The following is a 23,793-nucleotide window of genomic DNA, read 5'->3' as shown; positions in this document are numbered from 1 at the left end:
AGGCGTCTTAATGTGATATCTTTTTTTCATGTATGAGTGGCTGGTGGGATTATGATTTCAACCAGCATTTGCACTTGAAATCCATTTCAAATTTTTTCTCACATTTACATCTCTGTAATCCCCTTACTAGCACACAGAGTGGAAAGTACTATTTTTGCAATAACAATTAAAAAATTTCTACATGTCATCGTTGATCTGTTTTAACGAAGAGTATTTCAGTAACACAGCAATGCTCACACAGCACTTGCAGGGTTCGTTCAGGCAGCGCACACCCAGACTCAGGGATTATCTGGCTATCTTAGTCAGGCTCATCTGCTGTGACCGAGGTCAGAGCGGTTAACACTTCATTTGCATTTTAATTTCTTAACAATTTGCTTCAAGCATTCTTGACAGTAACCATTTAAAAATGAATAGACGAGTACACAACAGACTTTTCATAAACATTACAATTCCTTTATTGAAGCAGTTTACATATTGTGCAACCTTTGAGACATACATCACTATACAGCACTTTACAGAACAATGTGCTTCTTAAAATAAAATAAAATTATGGATTAAAAAATAACAGTCTTTACAAAAAATCTGAGACTAAAGCAGTCATAAAATAAATCACTTCACTTGGCAAAAAAAAAAAAAAATATTGCTTTCAGAGAACTATTTTGAATAATATCTGGCAGACGTGATATTTGCTATAACTGAAATGTAATAATGCTGTACTGTCAGAGATGCATGCCATGACAAGAAGGATGGATGCATTCTGAGGGCTTGGAAAGTTTAGCTACACTTAACTCAACATGCTTCTCCATTATTAACATGGGGCAGGGAGGCACAGTAAATATCATTTTAAAGTGATTCTAGAGTCATTTTATGGCTATTCCTTGTGCAAACGTATTGTCATTTTCAAATGCAAATGCCTGCTAAGGCTGTGCCTCTCTCCCTAAAACTTAATAGGACACATACAAATAGGAAGTATCTGGAACTGCATTTGTTTTTATGTATACACCAAACTGCAAATTAGTGAATATAATGCTGATTTAAGATAATGTTCTCCTGTAAATTCAGAATGTGCATGCCAGGGAACACCCAGAGATCACCGAAAGCCTGTAAATGCAAAAGGAAACTAAGCCTATCCAACGCCCTTGCTCGAGTGCCTGCTGGTCCATTATGGGGCATTTCTGCTCTTTTCTGTTTTCCACTTCTGATTAACTCTAGCTCCTCTAGTGAAAGTTTGCCCAGCTAACTGTTATCTGTGACATTCAATGATTGCTCAGAAGGTAACAGTTCTCTTCTTTTAAGCAGCACCAAGACTGGGGTATTCAGGCTAGAAATCCTTGTGGCTTCAACACCCTCAAGACCCTCAACACCCCCAAAAATGTTGAGAGGGCCTCAACGTATATACAATACTTTCAGTTCCAGGAACACTGGTGTAAACATCTGCAGCCCTCCATCCTCTCAATCTTGTCCCATTCCTCCATGACATTCCCAACATAAACATGTCCAATAAAGGAGGTCTTACCCCTATCCATTATCCATTAAACTTTTATTGTCTAATTCAACAGAAAATAATGGGTTTTTTTATTATTAAAAGTGCACAGTATTGATACAACAGTGAATCATTTACAGCAATTTGCCGCTTGGTTAATTCACAAACCAAGTATAATCCTTTTATATAACTTTACTCTTGCAGCATAACCTGTACCTCGTACATTAAATAACACTTGGCACTCAAACATGCCTGTACTTTTGGCTTTTCCTGTGCTTATTCTTTATTTTCAAATTAACATGACTCTAGTTTCCTACCACCATTCCTAAAGGCTGGGAGTTTGTTGTGCTTACACTCTAAGCCAGAGGACACCGTGGGCTGGATATTCATTTCTACAAGGTTCTGAAGTTACTGCCTATTCTCTTTTTTTGTTATCAAAAGAAAGACATGAAGTCCAATTCTGCTGTCATGTATCATGTGCCATGACTGCTGGACTGTTGCTGCCATTATACTGCTCATGTCATACTGCTCTGCACCTTTCCTACTGTAGCATCTTTTGGACAACAATGCATTCCAGCATACCTCACACGACAGTTTGTTAAATTGCAAGTACAGAATATACATTAACTGTGCCCCAGAAAATGCTAGCTTTACTCTCACAGAAGCTGAGGACTGCTACTATGCAGGTTTCCAGCAAATATACTGGGGACTATGTTCAGCATGTAAAGACAATGGGCCTAACTAGTGGTACCAACATATTGTCCTAATGGCTGAAGATGGGTGCTGTTTAGGTCTACTAGCAGTGTCAAACTATTTGTGCCCCAGCAGCATTCCAGAACACAATGGTTGGACAATATAAAAGCAGTACTATTGGCCCATCCAGCTCATGGAGAGTTTCCCATATCATATGGCTCCTTAAAGCTGTGCTTTCAATATATTTCTTTCAGCTGAAGATAGGGATCATGAGGGTTTTTCACTAGTGTCAGACTACATGTGCCTCTGCACTACTATGGAACCATAGGGCTGGCTGGTGTCAAATATGGCATTATAAGACCATCCAGCACATTAAAGCCTCTGGTCTCAGTCTTTTTTGGATGCAAATATTATTTGTGCTACTTTGCCTTTTCTTCTTTCATTTATTTCACCAGAAATTCTGATGCCATCTCAGCAGCTGGCTTGATATAAAAAAAAAGTCAGAAACTGTGCAGTGTCATGTAGGCTTAGCCTTTGCAAAATAGTGTTTGCTAAAAGTAAGAGACAATTTAGAGACACAACACAGTGATTGTCCATTTTTGTCAGTAGAACGGCCATGCACCTCACCCTAAAATAAATGCTTTGACTTAGTAAGCATCTAAGCTGCTCTGTGCTACACCATGAGTAAGCAGATGCCTAGAGCAGAATCTGCTTTTGGTTTATAAAATCCCTCCATACTGACACAAAGTCAAATCTGTTTATTCATAAAGTGTTTTTACAAATATGTTTTAAAGCTGTTTTAATCAGCAGTGAAATATGAAACTGCAAATTTTTCATTTTCAAATCCCAATCCACAATCACAAGATGAAACTGCCTACCACTGCAATATTGGAATCCCCCTCTGATAAAGAAATTCATGTCTATGAACTTGAACACAGAGAATATACTCAGCTACTGAAGAGGGGGATGGAGCCAAAAGCACCACAATAGGAGCTAAGCAGAAGCCTGGCCCACCTTGATTGGGGAGGAATAAAAAACAAAAATCATAGTAGGTTGCACACAATCACACCACTCCCCTGGTATTTTTAATTTGCCTTCCAGTTTATACAGCATAAGGCTCAGGGCAACCTAAGTTTTATCATCCATTTTTCCATATTCACACAGACAACTCACTCATTTACTGCATACTGTATATTCAATTTAGGTTGAACAGATGAATTTGATCAAATAATCAAAACTGTACACAGTCATAAATACCTTCCAAACGGAAACAACCAAAATGTTAACACATGAGCAAACATCAGTACTGATATGATAACTCCTAATAGCTGTAAGGAGAAAACATTCATCCTTTCACAATGGCAAAAATGAGAGACAAACAATACTACAAACAAGCACAGAGACAGTAGCAGAGCCGACTAAGCAAGCTTTGATCCCTGCCGGGATATCTGCATCATAACTTCAGGAAGAAAAATGTGTAGAACAGAACACAAAATGTTAAGACAGTACAGCCTGTAACAACTGTCTTTCATTTCTTTACTTTAAGTGATGTAGTTAGGAAGATTGACACGTTCTACTAAGGTGAGCGATGCCAGATTGTTCATACAACCCTGACCTGACCAAGCTGATTATGTGCTGTTACCACATGTGGTGGTTTACATTTATAGATTTAATATACTGCATCTTGCAGGTGCAAAAAAATAGCAAAGCAACAGAAGCAAAATACTTAGGGTTTATGTGAATGGGTACAGATCTGCCCACTTTCCTGGCATTGGCTTATTCAACTAAATTAATTTTGCAGACCTGCACTTGTTTTCAAGTACTTGAAGTTCCCTCCATGTTATAACAGAAGGCCTTACTGCATCCCCTAAGAAGCAGATGTTGTGCACTGCTGGTACCACAAACAACAAGCAGAAGATTCTTTCAATCTATACAACATAGAAATAAAATACTTTGTTTTGTATTCCACCTTACCCATTCACCAAGAGAATAAACTATAATTCTTGCATTAAAAACAAACTGCAGCATTTGCACTCACCAGACAGACAAGCTGAGTATCAGTAGACATATTATGTCTTCCATAGCAACATGTCAGTAGGACATTTCCTGATTGCACTTATTTCCCTATCAGTCATCAAAACACAAAATCTATAAAAAGCATGTTATTATTAAATATATATGTAAAAAAAGCAAAACATTATCATAAATGACCTAGAAAATGGAAGTATTATTTGTCTGCCTTGAAGAATATTTCTTTTTAATTTATCTGAGTTGCTGAAAGCAAACGAGCTAAATATTGAGATAAGCTTAGACATTTTAATGATTCTTTAAAAAATTGTCTGAAATGCAAGAAATTGCTATAGCACCATTAAACAAACAAAAATACCATAGAAATAACTGTACAATAATGCAATCTCTACTTGCATCTTGTAAGATATTTAAAAAAATATATACAATAGAAATCCCTAACATACTGAAGCTACTGGGAATAATTCCATGCAAACCATGGAACCAATTGAAATGTCTATAGGTAGAAGCCAAAACAAAACACATGACTCCTTCATAAAGAAATATCCACCAGAGCTGGATGTTCAAGTTGTGCAAAAGCATTATCTACGTTAGCAAGTGTGTTTGCCTCCAGCAGCGCAAGTCTTTTCTGTTTCCCTTTTTTGAATAATACTAACCAGGCTCTCTTGCTCCTAATATGTAGAAATTGGCTCAAAGTAACACTTAATGAGAAAAAAAAGAAAAGAATTTCTTGGAACATATACCATTATGGCTGTAAAATTTCAGAGGCTGAAATTTTCCTATCATTTCTTGAACATTTAATACAAGAAGCTGAAAATACTTAGTTGTTTCTAATGGGGATAAGGAGCGCACAGAGTAGCTGAGCCAAAATGCTGAAGCATCCAACGTTCCAAAAAAGGTTTGTGAAAGCAGCCATTCCACTACCTCAAATGTGACCATTATCTGGACACTATGGTGTTTGAAGCAAAACCTACAAACTTTGATTCATGCTGCAGAGAAAAAAAAAATAGATAATCAATGACATTGCTGATTTTAAAAACAACAAATCACACAGTAAAAACACAACTAAAAATGAAAGAGAATGATATAATTCAAAAATATAATTCTAATGCTGTTTACTTCTGAATAAAAATAAGAGGGATAAAGCAAGGAGATGCTATGAAGTTTGGTTTATAGACGTTTTGGCCTAAAGGTAAAGTTTTTTTGTTTTATTAAATATAAATTAACCAGTTGCTTGCTGGTCAAATCTATAAAAAGTACATTTATATTTTAGTATACATAAATGCAAATAAAAAAAAAACAAAGAAAATATCAGCACCAATGGGAAAAATGCATGTAGCAGCTAAACTGGTATGGCTAAACCAGTGCCTCATTATAAAAGAACTAAGATTAAAAAAACACATTAATTGTGGCTTGTGCCTGTGGTTAAAACATAACACTGAAAGACACATGTTGTTTAAAAAAAAAAAAAATAATAATACACCAATTATGTGGGCATGTGCACATATAAAAACATACACTGACAGAAACACCCAATTGTAGACAAAATAATGCAAAAAGTGGTGTGTCTAGTGGATTATGGGGTGACATTGCCAGATATGAGACACATATAGCAGCCTGCTACAAATGTAGAATAGTATTTTTCAGTTATGGTCCTTGGCTTACTAGAAAAAAACAAAAAAACACATATATCCTATGTTCGCTCCCAGCTAATTTTGTGCCAATCACAAGAGAAATTACTTTGGAAAAATGAACAGATGGCTTGCACTCAAATGCATCACTGTGGGCTATTAGCAAAAAAAAAAAACAAAAAAAAAAAATACAAATAAATAAATACAAATAAAAATCAAGTAACTTGTACAACAGAAGTGACAAAAAGGCAATTACATAGCTGATGTAACTATCCAAATTGTCCACATTATTTTGTTTTTACAATTTTAATATATCAATGTTCAAAACAAATACCAACCTAATATGAGAAAAAAAATATATATGTCAACTTTGAAACATGACAGTACAGACTTTCTCATAAGAACATACATTATTATGAACTTCTTTAAACAAACGTATTTACATTTGCAATGTAATCCAATACAACAATATAAAACATCAAGCTTATATATTTAGCTTAAAAAAAAATAAAAAAAAGGACTTTATAAAATGTCCCCCCCCCCCAACATAATTTACATCTAAAGCAACTGTGGAGGTTGTGTATAGTGTGAAGGAATGTAAAGAGAGAGATTTAAGGTATTTGTGTCCTGACAGTTAATTTAGGATCTTAGCACACAGTATGTGATGCCAGAAAATATTACAGTTGAGAATAATCTCTCCCAGATATCCAAATTAAATTTAACTTGTTTCAAAAATATAAAAATAATAATTTCTGTCTGATATTATCAAGTTGTTAAACACATCGCTGCACTAATAAATCCAATTTCTGGATACATAATCTCATTGACATAAACATCTTGGTTGTGGAGATGTATCCGACTTCATAAATACTTGCAACGCTTTGGATTACTAATGATTTAAGTTAGCCAGTAACCATAGTACTGTATGTCCGACAGAGGGTCGGGGGCATTGATGGACATCAAAGGAGGTCTGTATCACTTTGACTTAAAGAGGGAAGTATATAAGGTGGAAAGGTGACTCTTTCATAGCTGCCCTTTATATTATTGAAGGTTCATAATGTTCTCCTCCTGGCTATACATAAAAGCAGCTAACTCTGAAAAATTGTACAGTATAAAGTAGTTAAAAAAAGTAAAAAAAGGGCCTTAGTTATAATCGGATACATATTATTATCTACAGAAAATAGTCTCACAGCCAACACATCTCCACATGACCAAGAAGAATTGTTCAAAAATGACAACCCTTCTGTATCGCAGTTGAAGACTATCATACAGAATAAATCACTGTTTTTATCCTTGTGAGGTCTTTTCGCCATGTAATACTCCTGAATCTAACCAACGGCTTTCTCACCCCCAAATGATCTTATCTTGACATTCAGAATTTTGCCTGTTTTAATTTATCAATGTGGTAACAAAGCTTCAGTGCTGGTCCAAGCTTCAGTCCCAGGTATTTCATGATCATGTCACTTTTCAGAAGCAGCAAAGCATTTCCATCAATTTCCTGTAAAAAGATCACAATCAATTAGGGCAAAACTATACAAGATCAAAGCAATTAAAGCTATTAGAGTATCAGCATTATTATACACCACTTTTTTTGTTTTTTTTTAACCATGTATCTGGATGAACAGGTCAAAATTCTGAGACTTGTAAAATCAATCACATAAACTGAAAATTTCTAATAGGTTTACACAACTTAAAAAATAAAAAAGCTTGTGTCCAAAATGGTTACCCTTATGCATACTCTGTAAGTAAAATTTTTTTCTTAACTAATGCACACACAGAATTATAGCATTACACCAGCACTTGACAGCAAATAAGAAAAGTTCTATAATACAAGTTATGGACCTAAGGGAAATTATTCATGAACTGTGCACTGTTTCAAGGTACACAACGCATGGAAAGTAGTGATACATGAAAGTGTAAATTTTTGGACAAGGCCAAAGCTGAGTTTCAAAAAACATTGAACTAAATACCAAATAACATTTTTTTTAACATGCATGGGAAAGGCACTATATAAATAAAATGTATTATTATTATTATTATTACTAACATGTGCATTTATTTTGTGCCATTGCATTGACACCTGAATTAATATAATACCATTTTCATGCTGTGTTATATGGCCGGCAGTTCATTCCGGCCAATACCCCCACACCGCCAGGTGGAGCCCCTCTTGCAACAAGGAGGTGCCCCGAGTTCTACCAGGGCAACATGGACAGTGGAGTTTTACATCACAGCCCTCTGGATACCATGGGGGCATCCAGGGGACGCTGCAGGGAGGCTCAATGATTTATATTTTCAGTATAACCCGAAAGTACTTCTCAGTCATGAGGACGGAAGCAATAAAGTACTTCCGGGTTGAAGAAAAGAAGGAGTTTTTCATCTGATCCGGAAGTGCTGGAAATCACGTGGACTGGGATTAATAAAATAACAATTTGGACTTTTATCTGGTGTCTAACGTGTGGTCGGAGGGTTCAAGGGAACGACAGCGCCCCCTATCTGTCACAATGCCTTTCAATGAAACTGAATTATACATGAAAAACATGCTGTAATTCAGGTGAAAATTATGTAACAGATAAACCTCTGTGGATGGGGTGGGATAGCAGTCTGCTTGCTGCTTGTGCTGATCGACACATTTGTAAAACAAAAAACGCTGATGGAAAGGTGCGAAGGAATTTAAGGTGGCCCGTGATTACAAGTTTTTTTGTAGGCTTCAGGGATTCTAGTGTTAACAAACACTGACAGTAAAATGGTTAACTGATGACCTCAGTGACTTCAAACAGTCAGTAAGTGTCATTATTGTGAAATGAAAGTGTCTAGGAGCAAAAACTCAGCCATGAAGAGGTACACCACAAAAACTCACAGTGTGGGGTCACCAAATAGCAGTGTGTGTAAAAATCACCTATTCTCTGTTACAACAGAGTTCTAAACTGTCTCTGGAAGCAATATCAGCACAAAAAGTGTTCATTGCACCTAAGTTTACTATGCACAAGGCAAAGCATTTGCTAAAGCTGTGTAAAGCATGATGTTATTTGAACTCTGGAGCAATGCAAATGTGTTCCCTGGAGTTATAAATCACGGTATACTATCTGAAAGTCTGAAGAAAGAATCTGGGTTTGGTGGATGTCAGGAGAATGCTGCACTCTGGACTGCATAATGCCTACTGTAAAGATTGGAGAGGAGGGATGATGGCCTGTGGCTCTTATTCAAGGTTTGGACTATGCCCCTTGGTTTCAATGAAAGGTACTGTTAATGGTACAGCATACAAATGTAACTTAGACAATTGTGCACTTCAGACTTTGCGGTAGCAGTTTGGGGAAAGCCACTTTGTGTTCTAGCATGACTATGCTCCTGTGCATAAAGGCAGGATCATGAAGACATGGTTTGACGAGTTTGGTGTGGGGGAACTGGAGTGGCCTATATATATATAAAAATGAAAGTTGAAATCAGCAAAAAAATATCCTGGATGTGTACAGCATTAAAAAAAAGTCTGTTGAAGAATTACTATGTTAGTAAATAACAAAGAGCAATTTATACAAGATAACAAAAAAACAAATGATTGCCAAGGGTTATTCATAATTGTTGACATTTCCAAGAAGTGTATGAAGCAAATTATACAACTGTAGTCATATTCTAACTTCATTGCTCAGCAATGTTAATATAGCTTGAGTAGACCGAGACATTATAGTAAAGATGTAACCTTGCTGTATGGAATTTGTAGTTAATACTGTGTAAACAGTATATATATTATTATATATACTAGGGGGGCTCCGAACCCTTCTCGCTTCGCTCGCCAACCCCTGGTGTTGGGTAAGCCGAAATACATTGACGTACGTATGAAATATATTGGAATGTAAAGGTGTAGATGACGAACAAAGGAAGTAAAGAACCCATAGCATGGCACATTAGAAAGATATATTGGAATATTTCAGTTGTGGTCTTTCGTTTTGAACCCGTGCCTGCTTTGCTTCCGCAGTTTCAGATGCGCGTTGTAGCTGTCCATGTTCATTGTATTTGTCCATGCTGGCTCGCTTTTGTAGCTCCGTTAGTCGAGCTGTTTGGTTTTGGAGATGAGACAGTTTTGCTTCTGCGGTTTCAGACGCGCGTTGTAGGCGCCTACGTATCCATGCGGGCTCGTTTTTGTAGCTCCCTTAGAGGTTCATTCGTTGATAGATTGCGTCATCTGGATCTAACACAAAGATATGTGCATATATATGCGTTCGTGATGTGGTTCAGGGTGCACTGTTCCAATCTGATGTAATATTTGTCCACATACGCGAAAGCAGTATGGGCCATTGCCAGCTGTTGGACAGATATTTACCCCGGTAGATGCCAAAGCAAATGAACCATCCATATTACTAATGCAGTCCATAATGCCTTCTTTGCAGACGCGCGTTGTAGGCGCCTGCGTTCATTGATTTTATCTAGGTGGGCTCGTTTTTTATCTCTGTCAGTTGCGGTGTTTTGAACCCGTGCCTGCCTTGCTTCCGCAGTTTCAGATGCGCGTTGTAGGCGTCTATGTTTATTGTATTTGTCCATGCGGGCTCGCTTTTGTAGTTCCGTTAGTCAAGCTGTTTGGTTTTGGAGTCGAGACAGTTTTACTTCTGTGGTTTCAGACGCGCGTTGTAGACGCCCACGTATCCGCGCATGCGCCTTCCGTACTATCTCGGGTTTGACTATGCTGTGTTTTGTGTACGTTTGGGGACTCCGTACTTTGTCTGGTTTGACTGTGGGGCGGGACGCCGAAGCCTCTTCTGTTTGTGTTTTCTGTGAGTACTTATAGTATTGTATTACTGTAATGTGATTCACATATGCTGTGGAGTCCGGATCTTTGGGGCTTCTGTACTATCTCGGGTTTTTGCCTGTGGTGTTTTCGAAGCGCTTTGTAGGCGGCTGCACCTTCCGTACTATGTCGGGTTTGACTATGCTTTGTAGTGTGCACGTGTAGGGTTCTGTACTCTCGAGAGGGCTACATACAGTTGTCCATGTGTAAAGTGCTTAATATTGTATCACGTAATGTGATTCACATATGTTGTGGAGTCCGGATGTAGATCTTTACCCCGGTAGATGCCAAAGCAAATGAACTATCCATATTACTAATGCAGTCCATAATGCCTGCTTTACAGATGCACGTTGTAGGCGCCTGCGTTCATTGATTTTATCTAGGCGGGCTCGTTTTTGTATCTCCATCAGTTGTGGTGTTTCATTTTGAACCCGTGCCTGCCTTGTTTCCGCAGTTTCAGATGCGTGTTGTAGGCATCTATGTTCATTGTATTTGTCCATGCGGGCTTGCTTTTGTAGTTCCGTTAGTCGAGCTGTTTGGTGTTGGAGCCGAGACAGTTTTGTTTCCGCAGTTTCAGACGCGTGTTGTAGGCACCCACGTATCCGCGCATGCGCCCTCCGTACTATCTTGGGTTTGACTATGCTGTGTTTTATGGACGTTTGGGGACTCCGTACTTTGTCTGGTTTGACTGTGGGGCGGGACGTCGAAGCCTCTTCTGTTTGTGTTCTCTGTGAGTACTTATAGTATTAATTTAATTAATTAATTCATTACATTTATATAGCGCTTTTCTCAGTACTCAAAGCGCTATCGTATTACTGTAATGTGATTCACATATGCTGTGGAGTCCGGATCTTTGGGGCTTCTGTACTATCTCGGGTTTTTGCCTGCGGTGCTTTCGAAGCGCGTTGTAGGCAGATGTACCTTCCGTACTATGTCGGGTTTGACTATGCTTTGTAGTGTGCATGTGTAGGGTTCTGTACTCTCTTGAGAGGGCTGCATACAGTTGTCCATTTGTAAAGTGCTTAATATTGTATCACTGTAATGTGAGTCCGGATCTGTGTGGTTTCTGTACTATCTCGTGTTTATGCTTGCGGTGTGTTAGAAGCGCATGGACCATGCTGTGTAGTGTGGACATTTAGTTCAGAAGCGCGTTGTAGGCACCTGCGCCTTTCGTACTTTCCCACGCCTTCCGTACTATCTTTGTGGACCTGTGGGGCCCCCATAGCCTTTTCCGTTTGACTCTGGGGTGCAGCGCAGAATCCTCTTTTTTGTGTGGCTGTGTCATTAGTCATTAGCTATGGGCGAGTTGTTGCTTCATTTCTCATTCACGTTAGTTGAGCTCTTTCGTTTTTGGGCCATGACTCCTTCGTTCGTGGTGGATCAGACTTCGCTTGCGGTTTATGAGACGCACACTGTAGGCGCCTGCGCACTATGTCTCATGGTCCCATCGCCGTGTACCTGCGTCCATGCCTTCCGGTTTACCATTCTTGGTTAGTAATATGGATATATTTATTCTTTATTGAAAAGAAACCCTGAAAAAGTTGCAACTGATCGTGAGGAGGCGCTATTTAATGACACTTGCCTAAAGCTTGACTTTATTGAAAAGAAACCCTGAAAAAGTTACAACTGATCGTGCAGTGGCGCTATTTAATGACACTTGCCTAACGCTTGACTTTATTGAAAAGAAACCCTGAAAAAGTTACAACTGATCATGTAGCGGCACTATTTAATGACACCTGCCTAACGCTTGACTTTATTGAAAAGAAACCCTGAAAAATTTGCAACTGATCGTGCAGTGGCGCTATTTAATGACACTTGTCTAACTCATTTCAGAAACATTCTAAAGGGGAGGACTAAACAAAGCTCCTTGGATAGGTTTCTATTGAAACGCCTTGAGAATGAAAGTGACGAAAGCATGGCAAAAAAGAAAAAAAACTAGTGAAGAAGAAAATTAAGTTAAGCAGAAGTGAAAGAAAAAAACATTACAATACGCTAATCAGCTTTGCCAACATCTGTTTATTTCTTAAGACACTCTTTTATGTATTAGGTTTTATTTTGTTTGTATACAATATTTGTTCATTATAAATACATTTTTCTTATGTTGAAAACATTTAACAAAAAATTGGGGTGGTTTTTTGGGGGCTGACACGAATTAATCTCATTTCAATGGGGAAAACTGATTTGAGATACGAGCATTTTGACTTACGAGCTCAGTCACGGAACGAATTAAACTCGTATGTCAAGGTACCACTGTATATATAAAACACAATGATTTATTAATCATAAGGAATAGAAGGAAATGTAACTCAAGGGTTAACTAAATGTAACTTAAAGCTTACACTCATGAGATATCTGACTTGTCACAGAAAAGCTATCAACATACTTTTTCAAGATTAGGTAAATGAGTAAATTAGGTAAATGAGGTAAATGAGTAAAAACACCCTTATGAAGGTGGGGATAAACTAATAGGCAAGACCATGAATCCATCCTATGAAGCAGTGTTAAGATCAATTGGAAATTCTGCTAAACACTCCTCTTAATGAATGGGAGAATTGATATGAGTCAGAAATTACTAGTGGCGTTAGTTCAATAGAGCAGACAATAAAGTTCTGCATATTAAGAGTTAGAAGAGGTGATATACTGGATAAGGTGAAAAAAAAGTATAAAAGGAGATGAATTGTTTAATTGATTGTTAATTCCATGTACTGAGACATTTTTGCATAATTCTGTACAAATAAAGAATTTCAAAGATCCAAGAGGACATTGGGAAGAAGATCTCTTAATCAATATATCAGAAAAGGAGTGGAAGGTAGCAAAGCAGAGAATTCACTCGAGTTCTATATGCGCAAAGCATAGAATTATTCAACTAAAAATTATATATCGAGCTCATCTGTCTCGCTTAAAACTGTCCAAAATGTTTCCAGGCCAGGATCCAACCTGCGAGCGCTGCAACCAAGCTCCTGCCTCACTGGGTCACATGTTCTGGGCCTGCACCAAACTAACATCATTTTGGACAAAAACTTTTAAGTGCCTCTCAGACAGCCTTAGTATCACAATCCCTCCTAACCCACTAACAGCTGTGTTTGGTGTCCTTCCAGATGGACTTGAATTGGAGAAGGACAAACAAACGGTGATTGCATTCACTACACTCTTGGCACGCAGACTTATTTTGTTAAATTGGAAGAATCCTAATTCTCCTCTTATAAGTCAGTGGGAAACTGATGTTTTATATTATTTGAAATTGGAAAAAATCAAATTTTCAGTTAGAGGATCTGTACAAAATTTTTTCAAAACTTGGCAGGATTTAATCAATATTATTTTAATATAGATATTTACTTCTCCCCTTCTTTTGTCTAATGTTGCCTTATTAAAAAGCTTAAAGCAATTTTCCTTTAGCTAAGCTCTCCTTCTCAGGGGTGGGGTTTGATTTGTCTTCAAATTTGTTGGGTTATAAATTGATCTGTTTGTATGGAATGATTACAATGAAAATTAATAAAATAAAAATATTATAAAAAAAAAAAAAAAAAAAGAATTGTTCCGCATTCTCATCTGTAGTCTCTAACTGCCTACTTTGAAGATAGAGATAAGTTTTTCCATGACAACTGAAGAGCTATCACACTTAATTTAAACTGTAGGAAAAGCTGGATCCCTGTGTAAATTAAGGAGTTCAAATTTGACACTTTTACAAACTGAACTTGTGTATACTACCTACTTACATTTAGCTGTGCCTCCATTTAATAAGTATTCTTGTATTTATAGTTTCCAAACCACTAATACTCTTGAGTCACTTGTGACAAGAATCTTCTGCATTTTATTTTTGTGGTGATAGGACTTCCTGCAGTTCTCTCTGCAGCTTCCTTTGTGACTTTTTTTACAACTGGTGGCAGCTACTGACTGCCATGTCTCACTCACTACAGGAATCCCTACAGCTTTGTTGTGAAAACTTCCCATAACTTCTCTGAGAAAACTGCTCTGTAATGTTCTCTACTGTCTCCACTTTGAACTTCATGTTGGAAAATTGATCACAACCCCTAACACTATTGACAATATTCTTCCCCCTAGTTTAAAATTCACCAATTGTAAATAGTCAGCTGAGACATAAGGCCTAGAGGATATACTGTAAGTAGGATAAGTTGTTCTGATACTGCCATGTTTTTGACCTCTAACTTTCTTCTTCAAGAATATTATTTATACTCTTATGAGGGATCAGTAGATTACACATGCTTAAAAGTGAAGAAAAAAAACATCCCTGAGCCTAAAGAAATTTTCTTAATATATTATAGAATTAATATTATAAGACAGATTAAGAAAACAGACCATGCAGGAGCACCAACACTACCATGCTTGACAGTATGTTGCTTGTGGGCTGTGTTGTCCGTTTACCAAAAATGTTTCCTCTTGTTGTGCCCAAACAGTCCAATGTTGGACTCACCTGCCCAGAGAATATACTTCCAAAAATCTCTAGGCTTGTCCGTACTTCATATTAATATGGTTTTTATTTTTTCGACAGAGGCAGGTTCTTCCTGGTAATCCTTCCATTGATGGCATTTCTGTTCAAAGTTCTTGGAGCAGACAGGCATTATTTTAAGATTACATTTAATATCTTTTATCATTCTTTTTGTGGCCCTGAGTGAAATGTTAGGAGTATAATAACTTCTTGGCAGGGCTGACATTGCTGTAAATGCCGATCACTACTTGCTTAAAAGTCCAGATGGATGAGCATCCACTATTTTTTCCTCAGTTATGCTGATGTTTCATTAGTTTCAGGCTAAGGAATATGAGTAAATGACCTGCTTTATTGCAATTACTTTGATTCTCCATAACACATCATTTCAGATCTTCAGTTTTATTGTCATTAACCCTCCAGATTTTGCTTTACCTTGATGGAAGTCATAGAACTATAAGCTCACTTATTTTCACATCAGCACAATTCCTATGTATTGCATGAATTATACAGCTGCATATACATCCAGTATTCTCTGAGAACACTGAAATTAGTCAATATACTCTGTTTTCATAACAAAAAAAAGAAATTCTCTTTAAATTTGCATTTTGTGGTTGAAAGCAAAAAAAATCTCAAATTATGTAATGAGTTCAGAAACCTTCTTTGCACAAGTAACTTACTATCTCTGCTGCCTGAAATCACCTACTGTGAACAATTATTACTGTATATGCCTTCGATATCAGGCCAAGTCAGGTCTGGGAGCATACACTGATAGGGTGTTGCCGCACCCACCACACAACAAAACAGCTTGAGATCCTGATTGGCATCCCCCTGGATTGACATGTGGCCCAGACCCAAGCTCCGAAAATGACCATCTGCTGCAACCAGGTATTATGTGGGCGTCCCCTTGGCCTGGTCCAGCCACTCATGTCCTCAACAGTGAGGATCCTGCAAGCTGAATCTCCCTTTCGAAATTGTGCCACATAGCCATATTGCCGTAACTGTCGCTCCCTTGCAATGCAGGTAATGTGCCTCATTATGGACTTTGTGAAGAACTGCTCATTTGACACAAAGTCAAACAATTCTTAGCAAAACAGGAAGCACCAGGACTCTAAAGACTTGGACCTTCGTCACACACCCCTTTCTAGTGACCTCATAACCCCTCATGCTCTCCCAATCCGTCTACTGACTTCATAGAGTCACCACAGACATGAATGTCTCTGCCGAGGTAAGTAAACCTTTCAACGACGACAACACTCTCTCCACAGATAGACACACTGCTGAAGGCTGTGCCCTAGAGGTCATTAAAGGCCTGGATCTTGGTTTTAATCCAGGACACTCGCAAGCATAGACAATCAGACTCCAAAAGCACCGATTAGAGCCTCCATTGACTCTGCGAACATCACATCATCGTTGGAAAAGTCAAGATCAGTGAATCTCTCTTCACCAACAGATGCCCCATAGCCGGTGAACCCCACGACCCTGCCCAACACCCAGTACATGCAAGCATTAAACAGAGTAGGAGCAAGAACACACCCCTGACAAACCCCAGAATCAACTGGGAAAAATAAGTTCTGCCTCCAGTCTGCACAGCACTCACAGTACCAGTGTACAGGCTGGCCATGATATACAGCAAGTTTATCATTGCACCGATATCAACATGATTAATTTGCTTTGCACCCATCGGAAATTGAAATCCTTCTGGATTTGAATCTACAATCTTGCACTTCCCACTTTTTAAATAGATAATAATGTTAATAAACACTGACATTTCCATAAACTTGTATTTTATTTGACAAGGCTTGATGTCAAATAGGAAAAGAGGAATATACATGTTGAGTGTAGTTTTACATTTTTCATTGGTATTTTTCAACACTCAGAAATGCAGATGTTAATTGTTAGCAATAAACTGTCAGAGGTGCTCTATTAAGTATTGAGGAGAACAACCAAAATCAGAATTTGTGCTGTAAGACAGCGGTGCTAACCACCAGCCAATGCACCGGTCTTTTTCTGCATGTGACATTTAAACATGCAGGAAGTTTCATTCTGTTTATAATAAATGCGCTCCAGAGAGTGTTGCTGTGTTGATAACATAATTAATCATAGTAGAGATGCATGATGTAACCACACTTAGTAACCTGAGCTTTAATTCCCATTGCTAGACAGAAATTTAAACAAATGACATAATTTCCTTGCCGTCTACCAAAGAACCCTTGAGCAAAATATGTTGTCTGATCATTTAAATTTATCTTTTCAAAGACATATTTCATTTAGTAAAATAAAAAGATAGCTTGAAATAACAGTTTTCAGCTTGGCTTCATCATTAAAGATTCAAGCAGGTAAATGTTTAATCAACCAGACGTTTGTGGTTCCCAAATATTTAACATAAAATCCAGAGTAATGCAGAGAGAAATGGATTAATAAATACGGATTTAAAGGGAGTGTGCTCAAACCTGCCCCAAGGCAAAAAAGTTTCCTATGCTATTTGGACAAGTTTGGTAGAATGAAGTAATGAGTTACCTGCACTGCTTTTAGAGCAAATGACTGAAAGCATAGCAAATATCCTCTTCAGGCATGTCAAACTCACTACCATTGGTGGGCCGCTTCAACTGCCATATGTGCGTCAGCGGGCCGCACTGTAACAAATACTATTATACAAAGTTACTGTAGCTTTCTTTCCAATACTGAAAACTTTAAAAAATGTAACACTTAAAGTTTAAAGAAAAGCAATCTATTTCCACACAATCTCCATACAACAGCGTACAATTATAGTCTTAGCCTCTTAGCTAGGTCCTTATATTATTATATTATATTCATTGCTTATATAGGAGTCTTACAGTGTGAGATCTATTTCTTTTGTCCCGACACTTGGCATCTCTTGTTAGTAACCAGTTCGTCAATATCAGGCTTGAAATCTTGTGCAGCTGCAACTTTTATGAGGGATGAAAAGTGCTCGACGATAAGTCTTGAGCGATGTGGAGTTTTGGTAGCTTTCATTAATGAAAATAATTGCTCATAAAGGTAAGTGCTTCCGAAAATAGACAGTACTCTCGATGCCAACTTACGGATCTGCACATACAAGGGTGGCAGGTAAGCATACAAGCCTGGCACACCAACTTCATTATATTTTGCCTTCAGAATAGAATCTGACTGCAGTTCAATCAATTCCATTTGGATATTCTCAGGCACATTCTCAACGTTGTAAGAGTATGGTGATGTAAACACTGTTTGTGTGAACTGAAATTACGAAAACGCTCACTGAATTCATTGCTCAGTAATTCAAGTTGGAAAACAAATCCTCCAAAAATCTAATTTTACTTTACTAAGTTTACTTCAAAGTTTATATTGTAAAATAAGCCGATATGCAAAAAGCCCCCTGACCTACACTAATTATACAAACTCAAAATCACAAAAATTTGTTAATAAACAACTCACCAACTTCTCGTGTCCACTTCAGATCTTCAGCTGTAGTCTGCACTAACTGTTTGTTAAAATACTAGCACAAAATTACATAAAACTAGAGCAAAAAAACGTGAAAATATGCGAGCCATTACTACTCGTGATGGTCAGTTCTGTCCAGTGGCCAGTCTCAGCAGCCCAGCCAGTAGTGTAGCCTGCCAGGGGTGGCTCTAGGCTCATGGTGGCCCTGGGCAGAGAAAGAATCGGTGGCCCCTTCGCCCACCAACGTTAATATAGTATCTTATGCACGGCGGATGGCCACGTCCGTTGCGGAAACTGGATAGCCGCCTCGTGATCATGACATGCTTCTATATGCGCGTGTCCGTAACTTGAAAACCAAGTGGCAGCCCATGATATTCTCATTACAGCAGAACGTTATAATACTACATATAGCTTACTGCTCCGAGCGACACTAGTAAATATAGCATACTAATTAACAAGAAACACAATGTTTTTCGGCCACATTGCTGTCAGCTGTGTCATTATTTTCTCTTTCTGTTTTATATTCAATATATATTGGCGTGGTGGCCCTGTGCAGGTGCACAGTTTGCACATGCCTAAGGCCGCCCCTGCTGCCAGGCTGGTGCAGCCTAGCACTTCAGTTGCGACGTCGCGGCTCATTAAGTTTGGACAAGGCACGTGGCTATACTAGCAGATGACGTTTCCGGTACCGTAATACCATGGGAAGATGTGCTTTTGTCAGAAGGCAGAAGTAAGAAAAGTCAATAAGTAACGCCGAAGATGCAGAATGATTCAATCACAAATGATAGTAATCATTTTGTACAAGTTTAGTGCTAACTAGGATCTGTCATGCGGGCCGCACAGATTTCTGTTGCGGGCCGCATGCGGCCCGGGGGCTGCGTGTTTGACATGCCTGCTCTACATCTTCCTGAAATAATTATTGTACAAAACCACACTATTTTTCTTCCAATTGATTAAGAAGGGATCCCTCTACATGAACAAATGCGTTGGCCTAAAGTTCACATTTGCACACAGGCTTACACTGTGCATCTAGGGGCCTGGTCAGAGAATAAATGTGTTAATTAAATCTTCCAAGAGTTCGTAACTTATCTTTTCAATAAACCCCTTGGCTGCCACATCCCATTCCTATATAAATAATATTACTAAAAATGAAAGCGTTGATTGTGCTGCCCTGTTGGACATCCTGAAACTTCACAGGATCCCTCCAAAGTTGCTGGATATCATGGTTGGCCTGTACACTGGTACTGTGAGTGCTGTGCAGAGTGAAAGCAGAACCTCTGCGTATTTCTCAGTTGATTCTGGGGTTCGTCAGGGGTGTGTTCTTGCTCCTACTCTGTTCAATGCTTGCATGGACTGGGTGCTAAGCAGGGTCATGGGGTCCAGAGGCTGTGGCGTATCTCTTGGTGAAGAGAGATTGCCTTTAATTTTGCTGATGATGCTATGATCTTCATGGACTCAATACAGACTCTGATTGGGACTCTCGAGAGACTGAGTGGTGAGTCTGAGTGTCTGGGCTTGAGAGGGTCCTGGATAAAAACAAAGATCCAGGCCCTTAATGACCTCTTGGGTACAGCCATCAGCAGTGTGTTTGTGTGTGGTGAGAATTTTACCTCGTTTAGAGATTTATTTACCTCAGCGGCGACATTCATGCCTCTGGTGAATCTTCCTCTAAAGTCAATAGATGGAGTGGGAGAGCATGGGGGGTTTATGTGGTCACTGGAAAGGGGTGTGTGGTGCTCCCGATACCTTTGCTAAAAGATGAAGGTTCAAGTCTTCAGAGCCCTGGTGCTTCCGCTTTTGCTATATGGTTGCAAAACATGGGCGCTATCCAGTGACGTTAGACAAAGACTGAACTACTTCGGTACCATGTCACATTAGAGAATCTTTGGTTACCGCTGGTTAGACTTTGTGTCGAACAAGTGGTTGCTCAAGGAGTCCCAAATGAGGCACATTACCTGCACTGGGAGGGAGTGTCAGTTACTGCACTACAGAAACTACGGTGTGATTTCCCAAGGGTGATCTGGCTCACAGGATCATCATTGTTGAGGACCCAAGCGGCTGGACCAGGCCAAGGGGAAGCCCATGAAACACCTGGCCTAGGCAGATAGATGGTCATTTCCGGGGGTACCAGTGCATGCTCCCCAACCAACCTGACCTGACCTTAAATTAGAAAGAAATGTTGAAAAATAAGGCTTAAATAAAATTTAGGAGGCTGTGTGACACTGTGGGTAAATGTCAAGAGTGGAACCATGATTTCACTTTAATAATATGTCATGGTATACTGCATTTTACTCTTGTTACCTAGGGCTGTTTTTATGGTCAGTGTTGAACTGAAATGAGTTTATTCTAACAAAATACATAATGCATAATTTATACTGCTACACAACTAGTGAGCCTATATACAATACTTCCCACATAACAAACATCCCATTCTACCAGGCTAAAATCAAGACTTAATCTGCTAATCATAGGTCTGCGACTATTTCAAGTTCTTCTGAACAAACGGAACAGCACAAGACATTTTTTTTTCTGAGATTAGGATGCTCTACAAACCAACCAAACTTTATATTAACCTGACAAAACTTGTATTTCCTCTCGCCTCTACAAGAAAATGGCTCACCCTTGAACTGAGTGGACTAAAATGTGACATACTAATTCTACAAAGAGGCGTTCCTCTCCTCCACAAGCACTGCAATGTTCACACACCCCATTTTCACATATCTTCCACATTAACCAATAGTGAATTGGCTGAAGTAATAAACTAATAGGTACAAATGCATTTTTCATCAAAGGATGCCAAGAGAATGGATTTTCATTTCACTGATGAAAACCACAGATCACAGAGCAGTAGAAAAAGACCAAGATAAGGATGATTTATAGTTATTATTAGTGGCACATTTGTGGGTACACTACAAGGATATAGAGAAACCTGGATAGTTCTAGCACTTTCTCAAAGTTCAGGCAGCAAGGTCTTGGAGCCATTTGACTTTAAACCAATACATAGCTAGTTCATTTTGTGACTTCATCTCACTGAGTGACCTTGAGAAAATTTGTAAAAAAATATCTGTAAAAATGGAGGTGCTCCTGGAGTATGGGGTACCGGACCGCCTGACAAGGGCTGTTCGGTCCCTGTACAACCGGTGTCAGAGCTTGGTCCAGACTGCCGGCAGTAAGTCAAACCCATTTCCAGTGAGAGTTGGACTCTGCCAGGGCTGCCCCTTGTCACCGATTCTGTTCATAACTTTTATGGACAGAATTTCTAGGCGCAGCTAGGGTGTTGAGGGGGTCCGGTTTGGTGGACTCAGGATTGGGTCACTGCTTTTTGCAGATGATGTTGTCCGGTTTGTCCTGTTTGTTTCATCAGGCCGTGATCTTCAGCTCTCTCTGGATCGGTTCGCAGCTGAGTGTGAAGTGGCTGGGATGGGAATCAGCACCTCCAAATCCGAGACCATGGTCCTCAGCTGGAAAAGGGTGGAGTGCCCTCTCAGGGTTGGGAGCGAGATCCTGCCCCAAGTGGAGGAGTTCAAGTATCTCGGGGTCTTGTTCACGAGTGAGGGAAGAATGGAGTGTGAGATCGACAGGCAGATCAGTGCGGCATCCCCAGTGATGCGGGCTCTGCATCGGTCTGTCGTGGTGAAAAAAGAGCTGAGCCGTGAGGCAAAGCTCTCAATTTACCAGTCGATCTATGTTCCTACCCTCACCTATGGTCATGAGCTATGGGTAGTGACCGAAAGTACAAGATCGCGAATACAAGCGGCTGAAATGAGTTTCCTCCGCAGGGTGTCTGGGCTCTCCCTTAAAGATAGGGTGAGAAGCTCAGTCATCCGGGAGGTGCTCAGAGTAGAGCCGCTGCTCCTCCGCATCGAGAGGAGTCAGATGAGGTGGCTTGGGCATCTGATCAGGATGCCTCCTGGACACCTCCCTGGTGAGGTGTTCCGGGCACGTCCAACCGGGAGGAGGCCCCGGGGAAGACCCAGGATACGCTGGAGGGACTATGTCTCCTGGCTGGCCTGGGAATGCCTCGAGATTCTCCCGGAAGAGTTAGAAGAAGTGGCCGAGGAGAGGGAAGTCTGGGCATCTCTGCTCAAGCTGCTGCCCCTGCGACCCGACCTCGGATAAGTGGAAGAGGATGGATGGATGGATAAAATACAATAAAACAATACAACCAGCAGTAAATCGACACAAACAAATGACTAACAGGAGGGAACTGTCAGTATCCCTGAAGGTCACGGAAAGCTAGAAAATAGAAATGTGTCTTTAATCTAGTTTTAAACTGTTTAACTGAAAGTTACTCCTTAATGTAATAAGGTAAAGGATTCCACAGACGAGGTACAGCAGCTGCCAAATATTGTATTGGTTACCACTAGTGATGCTTTACAGATGGATAGAAAGGAGAAGACAATGCATAGAGTGGCCATCTGAGGGAGTGCATGAAACATACCTCAATAAATACCCAATAGTCAGCCAGTCATTTTACTAGCATTTAAAAATACCCAACCCCATACACTGTCTCCATACATTAATATGGAACTCAGTTTTCCTTTTGCAGTCCAAACACATGGTGAGTGTATCCTGTAACAGATTAACATCCAAGTAAAATTCATCCATCCATTTTCCAACCTGCTGAATCTGAACACAGGGTCACGGGGATCTGCTGGAGCCAATCCCAGCCAATACAGGGCACAAGGCAGGAACCAATCCCGGGCAGGGTGCCAACCCACCGCAGCCAAGTAAAATTTTGTTTGTAAAATTAATCACAATTCATCACAAACACAAACAAAGATATTGTACTTCGCAACTACACATCAGATTCTTGACTTCATACTGAACACACTCTGCTGTAAGTATTTTGTTCAACTACAGTATTTAAACACATAACACACTGTAAAAAAGCATCTGTGCAGTCCACAATGCCACACGTAGACCTGGTTACAGTCTAAGAGAAAAGGATATGCTGTGCAGACGGTTATTTAATTAGAATAGCAAAATTAAAAATAAATCTGTGTTTTTTTTTTTGTTTTTTTTTACTTGTAACCACATCAAATTATTTTATGAACACAGCTGAAATCTTCAAATGGGAGTAGCATTATCCTCTAATGCAGTTGACCTAAAATCACTTTTGACAGAAAATTATAATTTGCCAAAATCAACTATGAAAGACTAAGCAATATAGGTTAAGTATTCCGACTGGAAACTTATCAAACAGTTTTCAAAGCTTCTCTAGGTAACCACCACACCTCTCATTAACAATTGTGACTAGTTAAATGACTAGGAGAGGATGTAAAGAAGACCT

At 39.3% G+C, this 23,793-nt stretch overlaps 1 protein-coding gene across 4 annotated transcripts in view; it reads right to left on the bottom strand.

The window, feature by feature from the left end:
* Positions 1–431: 431 nt before the first annotated feature.
* scml4 (Scm polycomb group protein like 4) overlaps positions 432–23,793 on the bottom strand; it is a 268,399-nt gene continuing 245,037 nt past the window's right edge. For all 4 annotated transcript variants that reach the window (XM_028797625.2, XM_051925146.1, XM_051925145.1 and 1 more), the window contains one exon: positions 432–7,333. In XM_028797625.2, the coding sequence (XP_028653458.1) occupies positions 7,208–7,333 (126 nt within the window). In that variant the 3' untranslated portion in view covers positions 432–7,207. The remainder of the gene's footprint in view (positions 7,334–23,793) is intronic.

The sequence above is a fragment of the Erpetoichthys calabaricus genome, chromosome 3 (assembly GCF_900747795.2).
Source record: "Erpetoichthys calabaricus chromosome 3, fErpCal1.3, whole genome shotgun sequence".
Lineage (NCBI taxonomy): Eukaryota > Metazoa > Chordata > Cladistia > Polypteriformes > Polypteridae > Erpetoichthys > Erpetoichthys calabaricus.
This window is presented reverse-complemented; position numbering and strand designations above follow the sequence as displayed.